Source organism: Neovison vison, chromosome 12 (genome assembly GCF_020171115.1).
Source record: "Neovison vison isolate M4711 chromosome 12, ASM_NN_V1, whole genome shotgun sequence".
Classification (NCBI taxonomy): domain Eukaryota; kingdom Metazoa; phylum Chordata; class Mammalia; order Carnivora; family Mustelidae; genus Neogale; species Neogale vison.
The window spans coordinates 96831553-96839092 of NC_058102.1; the positions used below are offsets into that span (position 1 = coordinate 96831553).

Genomic DNA, 7540 nt, shown 5'->3' on the forward strand with positions numbered 1-7540 from the left:
CCTTACTATGGGAACAAGGAAGAGGGACAGGGAACCACCTTAGCAGTGGGTGGGCAAAAATTGGGAGACCCCATCTATGAATTTGTCAAGGATATGACAGGATATTGCTTTCCTCCCTGAGGTCAGGTTAGGAATAGAGCTTTTATACTTTGGAAGGAAGGATTGAAATTAGACACCAGGCAGAGATGGGGGAAGGAAGGAGAGGAGCTGGTGGAGGGAATGGCTCCTCTGACTAGATCCCTCTTAGGAGAAGACAGGTTAGCCGGTGGGTGGGATTGCTCTGGCTGAAGGCAGGACTCCGGGAAGGGTTATTTCACAGCCTTTCCCATGATGTGGGGCCCAACAGGCAACCACTTGAAGGGAGGAGGCTGGTGTTCCATTTGGAGTTGAGAGAACTGGGCACTCTTGAGGTCCTTCCAAGTCTCTCTGGTGAGGCAGCAGCCATCCCCAATGTGTTTCCAGGTGGGTTCTAAAACTTGCTGCCACAGAAAGGCCCAGCTTCCACGTGGCTCAGCCACATGCTCCCAGAAAAAAAACACTCCTCCCTGGGAGAGAAGAGAAAGTTAGCGTCACTTTTTTGCTCCATTCCACAACCTTCCTCCCACCTCACCTCCACCCTGCTCTTGGTGAAATGGGGGTTGCTGGTTCCCAGGTCTATGAAGCACGTTATTCTGTTTCTGACTTTCTCTGTAGGCCCTGGCTCCTCCCCTCTCACTCAAAAGCGCATGTGACGAGCTGCCCAGTGGGGGTGACGGGTGAGCCATCTTTAAAGGATGACCGAGGGACAGCCTAGCAGAGGGCAGATGGATGAGGAGCTGGAGAGAGAGGAGCAGAGATCTCACTGTAGACTGAGACGCTGTCTTCTGAGACTCAGACGCATACATCCAATCTTATCCTTTGGCCAACATCCTAGGGAAAACTTGCACCTGACTCATGACTAATACTGGGGTTCCTTCCTCCCTTCTCTCCTTGCTGAACCCTCTCTAGGTGATCTCATGCACCCCTGTGCTCTGAATTTACAGCTTGTGACTTCCACATCTTTCTCTGACTTCCAACTGCCTCTATGGCTTTCCTGCCTGCCTGTTTCAGTGGCACCTCAGACCTGACAAGTCCCAAATAGGTTTCTCTCATGTCAGCAATTGAGACTTCCGTCTACCCGCTTTCCCTCCACCAGTCACTCATGCCAGAAACCTGGAAACCGTCCTCAAATCCTTTCTTTTTTTTTTTTTTTAATGATTATTTATTTATTTATTTGATAGAGAGAGATCACAAGTAGGCAGAGAGGCAGGCAGAGAGAGAGAAGGGGGAAGCAGGCTCCCTGCTGAGCAGAGAGCCCGACGTGGGGCTTGATCCCAGGACCCTGAGATCATGACCTGAGCTGCAGGCAGAGGCTTAAACCACTGAGCCACCCAGGTGCCCCCTCAAATCCTTCCTTTTTTTTTTTTTTCTTTTTATGTTCCAAATGTGATGGGTTTATTTTATTTTACTCTGATGCAAAACCAAAGATTCCACTACAGCACAGAGACCAATATATTAAAAGGTCATGAAAAAGTGGCGTGGGACATGCAGGACGTGATGTACTGGAGGACCGGGTCATTTCCTTTGTAACATGACACTACACTGTCGCTGAGGAACACATTAAAAATAACACTGCGGAACTCAACTGAAATGTGGCACAAACATGACAACTTCCAGGCATGCCTTCAAGTACCTCCCTTTGGATGGACTTGCGATCTCTAGACTTCAGTGTGGGGAGGATTACAATTCTTTGGAAGAATAAAAAGTTCACACTTCTTTACCCAGCCCCAAATCATATGGATTCTATGAACTCTAATATCTCTATCCAGAACCCTTTTTTATTTTTCCCACTTCCCCACATCCTGCTTAATCCCTCAGATCTCAATGTAAACATCACTCTGTTAGGTGTCTCTGCCCCCGGGCCCCCCCGCAGCTGCTGCGTTAGGTGGCTCTCCTGTGGGCTTCCACAGCACTCTATTCTATCCCTTGGAGGCCCGGTCATGTTCACTGTTGACCAGCAGGTGGCGGTGGAAGGGTGTCTAACGTGCCGGCACACCAGCGTCCCCATCCCAGAGCGGCCCTGCGGCTGTCGTCTGCCCCATGCCCATTCCCTTTCCACGCTGCTCACCGGCCTCAGCACTCTGTGGACTTCCTGCAGGACCCTCCTCGGACTCTGCACGGAGCACAGCACCAGGGTGCTGACCACCACATCCATGCAGCCGTCTGCCAGTCCTTTCATGTCCTCTCCGGAACCCACCACAAACCGTTCATACTGGAGGTGCCTGTTCTCCGCCATGCTCTTGGTCAGGAGCTTCTCGAAGTGGGGGTTTGGGTCCAGGCAGGTGATCCTGCAGCCCGCTGGGTAGAACTGGAAGTTGGCCCCAGTGCCGCAGCCCAGCTCCAGCAAGGACACCTTCCCGGAGGCTCCCGCAAGCCCCTTTATCTGGATGAAGAGCTGCTGTTTCTTACTCTCCATCTTGCGGTTGCACTTGGCCGTCAGTGCGGCCATCAGGTAGGGGAAGCACATTTTGCACAGGGGCTGCCAGCAGCCCAGCAGAGCCAGCAGGTGCAGGGGCAGTGTCAGGAGCAGCACCAGCAGCTGCAGGAGGCGGACCAGGGCGTCCATGACTCGCCAGCTCGGAGCCACGTTCTGCTGGGACACTGGCCTTTTCTCTGTCTCCAGTGCCGCAGACGGGAGCCTCTTCCCCTCCTGGGTTGGGACTTTGTTCCCTGTGTCCTACTTGTCAGCTTTCTCTTTGCCAGGGTACAAAGAGGGTACATGGAATCCCTCCAGAGGGCACAGGTCCTACGGCCCTATAGTTTTTTGTGGAGTGAAGGGACAGGTGGCATTAGTGCCCTGAGCTCTGGGGTACTGTGTGTTGAGGGTGGGGGTGTGCTGATTATTTCAGAGAGGAGTGGAAAGGGCAGAAGGGGATAGGTCTCAGATCGCAGCTTTGTGGGGGCCAACCCGGGATGGGCCTGACTCATGGGCCTGTGCTGGCCTCATTCTGTCCCCAGAATCTGGTTATGTAAGCTGGGAAGTCTGGTTGGGTTCCTCTGGCACACCCCCAGCGTTCTGTAAAACAAGGCAAACATGCCTTTGCCCCAGATAGAAGCCAAGCACTGAGGATTCTGGGTAAGGCCAGACTGGTCAGGAGAAGGAGGGAGACTGCAGGTCAAAAGAAAGGCGTTTTCTCAGCTGACTGGTTTTTACTATCACATTCAAGACTGCACTACCCCAGCAATAGAAGAAAAGAAGGGAGAAAAAGACAGCGTGGGGAAGAAGAATCAGCAAGCCCGGATCCCATTATAACTTGCCGTGTCTCTTTGGGCAAGTCTTTTTACTTTCTGAGCTCCAGCTTCTCAACTGTAAAATGGGGAGATGATGACAGATTGGATGCGCCTTCTGTAGTTTCTAAGGGCTCCTCCTGCTCCTGCATTCGTGTGATCTAAGGCGAGTGGGGGAGGACAGGCGGCAGGTGACCCTAGCTCTCCTCACAGCCCAGGATGGTACTCCCAAGACTTTGGTCCCAGGCTGCCACTGAGGCAGGGCAGTCTCAGAGCCCAGACTTTGGGGTCACAGGCATCTTAGCAGAAAGTCCCCAAATGATTAAGCTGTGGCTTCTCTTTTGGCAGAAGTGTGGAGGAAGCTCCCCACAGACAGTTCCACAAGATGGCCACCAATTGCCTAGTGGCCGAAGGGAATTTTGTATAGAGAAAAGAAAATCAACAGCTTGGCATTATACAAGAGGGAAATGACAGTAGTCTAAAAGCTCATGAGTGGCATTTCCCAGGGCCACTGATGGCCTCTGGGGGAGGACTGAGTTTAAACAAAGTCTCTGGTGGAGAGGGCTGCTCTGTCGAAGCCCATTGCAGCAGCCCTCCAGTCAAGCCCACCAGGGGATCTGCCCCGGCCTATGGGGGCCTTAGAGAGGAGATGTGGGGATAACTATGAGCTATTTCAAGAAAGTGTCTTTTCCCACACAGAGCTGCCCGAGCCAGGGGCAGCCCCCGTGCTGCTGCTCAGGAGAGCGGTTTTGTGACCTCCCACAGTCAGACGCAGCCTTCTCTGGGCTTAGCTTCTAATGTGACTGTAAGGGAGGCAGCAGTTCTCCATAGCAGGAGTACGAGCTCAGGAAGGAAGTGGCAATGATCCAAGCCTGGTCAGAACACGGTGTGGGCACCCAACGGCCTTCTGCAGTAGTGAAGAGGGTCAGGGGAAGCCAGGCCAACTGGGGGCTACCTCTTTCTGGAATGGGTGAGGCGCTCAGTTTAGTGGAGAATGGGGTGAGCTCGAGAGGTGGTGGGAGGTGAAATCAGAGAGTAGTCGCTCCTGACAGGTTTCTTTTTGCTTGTAAAAGAATCATTAAACTCTTTCTTGGAAAAGGTGATACATTCACATTGCACAGAATTTAAGAGGTACAAAGGGATTACAGAGAAAATTCTCTCTTTCATTTTAGTCTCTCAGTGACTCAGATCCCCTCTCCTGAGGCACTAAACATCACAAAGCCAATTTCTTGGAATCTTTCTGGAGATGGAGATGATCTGCAAAATAGCACATGACACACCTACCGCACATTTAGATGTGTACACACGTGTGTGTACACATGTTCCTCTTTCTTTACACAAATGGTAGCACATTGTCCACACTCTTGAATACCTTGCTTTATTGGGTTTAGCTGATACTGCCCAAGGATCTTCCAAAGTAGCTGTTTTTTTATTTTATTTTTTAATTTATTGGACAGGGAGATAGAGAGCACAAGTAGGCAGAGTATCAGGCAGAGGGAGAGGGAGAAGCAGGCTCCCTAGGGAGCCTTATGTGGAGCTTGATCCCTGGACTCTCTCTGGCCATCACATAACTGACTGAGCCACCTAGGAGCCCCCAAAGTGGCTATTTCAATTTACACTTTCACTAGTAACATTTTGTGTTATGCATCTTTTATCTATCTATCTATCTATCTATCTATCTATCTATCATCTAGCTATCTGTCTGCCTACCTATCATCTCCACTCATTCACTCATTTATATTACTACTGACTCACAGATTTCCTATTTTATTCAATGGGTTGTAGTCTTGATACCCTCTTTAGGTACAGTTTTATTGATGTATAATTATGAACAAGAGAACATACATAGTTACAGTGTATGCTTGATAGATTTTGACATATGAATACATCTGTGAAACCGTTACCACATTCAACACAGTGAACATGTCTACCAACTATGAGCATTTCCCCACATCTCTTTGCAATCCATCCTTCCCTCTTTCATCCCCATCTTTAGGCAACCGCTGGTCTGCTCTGTCATTATAGGTTAATTTGCATTCTCTAGAATTTTATATAAATGGAATCCTATAGTATGTACTCTTATTGTCTGGATTCTTCCTTCCTTCCTTCCTTATTATTATTATTTTTTAAAGATTTTATTTATTTATTTGACAGACAGAGATCACAAGGAGGCAGAGAGGCAGGCAGAAAGAGGAAGGGAAGCAAAGAACCCGATGCGGGGGCTTGATCCCAGGACTTTGGGATCATGACCTGAGCCGAAGGCAGAGGCTTTAACCCACTGAGCCACCCAGGCGCCCCTCCTTATTTTTTTTTAAAGATTTTATTTATTTATTTGAGAGAGAGAGAGCAAGCGAGAGAGCGCACACACAAGGCGCAGCTGAACAGGATGAACACAAGGCTCCAAGGGGAGCCTCTGCCTAGAGGGTGAAGAAGGGGGCTCCATCCCATTAAACAATGACTGCCTGTTACCTCTGTCCCCAGTCCCTGGAAACCACCATTATACTTTGTCTTTATGATTCTGACTGCTCTAAGTACCCCCCTGTAAACGGAATCATACTGACCTATTTTGCTTAGCCAAATGTCCTCAAGGTTACCCGTGTTGTAGCATATTGAAGAATTTCTTCCTTTTTAAGGCTGAATAATATTTTGTTACATGCATATACCACATCTTACTTATCCATTCATCTATCAGTGGACATGGGTTGCTTTCATGATTTAGTTACTGTGGATAATACTCCTACAGACATGGGTATACAGGGATACCTGGGTGGCACAGTGGTTAAGTGTTGGACTCTTGGTTTTGGCTCAGGCCCTAGTCTCAGGGTTATAGGATCAAACCCACCTCGGAGTCTGCTTCAGATTCTCTCTGCTCCTCCTGCTCATGCTCTCACTCATTTTCTCTAAAATAAATAAATAAATCTTAACCATACCCCCCCCACCACATAGGTGTGCAAATATCTCTTTGAGACGCTTCTTTCAGTTCTTTTGGGTATATTCCTGGAAGTGGAATTGCTGGATTATATCATAATTATAGGTTTGATTTTTTTGAGGAACCACCACACTGTTTTCCACGGCACCCATTAAGAATGACATGGGGTTGGGGCACCTGGTGGCTCAACCAGTTAAGCGTCTGCCTTTGGCTCAGATCATGATCCCGGAGTCTGGGGATGGAGTCCTGCATCAGGCTCCCTGATCAGCAGGGGATCTGCTTCTCCCTCTGCCCACTTGTGCTCTCTCTTTTGCAAATAAATAAATAAAATCTTAATCCTCGTGTTCAAAAAGTAGTTACATTTAAGATAATTTTACTTCTTCCTTTGCAATTCTGATGACTTTTATTTCTTTTTCTTGCATTGCTTAGGCTAGAATTTCCAGTACTGTGTTAATACAAGTGGTGAAAGCAGGCATTCTTTTCTTATCTATCTCAGAGGAAAATTTTATTTTATCACCATGGAGTGTGATGTTTGCTCTGGGTATTTATTAGGGTTATGTGAAATATATTTTAGGGAGAACTGACATACTTTTTTGTCTGAAAGTATGTTATATTTCCCCAATTGTTCATATCTTCTTTTGTCCTGTCAGTAGTATTTCAAAGATCTCTTCATGTAGGTACCTAACATTCATTTCTTTCTTTCTTTCTTCTTTTTTAAAAAATTTATTTGACAGAGAGAGACACAGTGAGAGAGAGAACAGAAGCAGAGGAAGTGGGAGAGGGAGAAGCAGGCTTCCGGCTGAGCAGGGAGTCCAATGCGGGGCTGGATCCCAGGACCCTGGGATCACGACCTGAGTCAAAGGCAGATGCTCAACAACTGAGCCACCCAGGCACCCCAGATACCAAACATTTCTTAAGCTTATTTCTAGTTATATTACTTTTTTTCCCCTAATATAAAAGGAAGTCTCTTCTTTACTTCTATCTTCTAACAGGTTTCTATTTGTATATATATCTCATCATTTTTGTTTCTGAATGTTAGTTTTGTACCTAGTCATCTTATTAAATGCTCTTATTGTTTATTCTTTTTATTTGATTCTTTTTCAAAAAATATTTATTTATTTTAGAGAGAGAGAGAGAGAGGGAGGGAGAGTGTGAGTGAGGCGAAGGGCAGAGGGAGAGGGAGAGAGAGGGAGAGAGGCAGACTCACTGCTGAGCTGAGCATGGAGCCCCACAAAGAACTCAATCTCAGACCCTGAGATCAGAACTTGAGCAGAAATCAAGAGTTAGACACTTAACTGACTGAAC

The 7540-nt window shown here is 47.7% G+C and overlaps 1 protein-coding gene across 1 annotated transcript; it reads right to left on the reverse strand.

Annotated features, from left to right (window-relative positions):
* Positions 1-104: 104 nt before the first annotated feature.
* Positions 105-2739, reverse strand: METTL7B (methyltransferase like 7B). Its single transcript, XM_044227488.1, has 2 exons — positions 2147-2739; positions 105-545 (listed from the first exon to the last, which is right to left on the reverse strand). The coding sequence occupies exons 1-2, from the start codon at positions 2642-2644 to the stop codon at positions 309-311; spliced, it is 735 nt and encodes a 244-aa protein (XP_044083423.1). The 5' UTR covers positions 2645-2739; the 3' UTR covers positions 105-308.
* Between the last annotated feature and the right edge of the window lie 4801 nt (positions 2740-7540).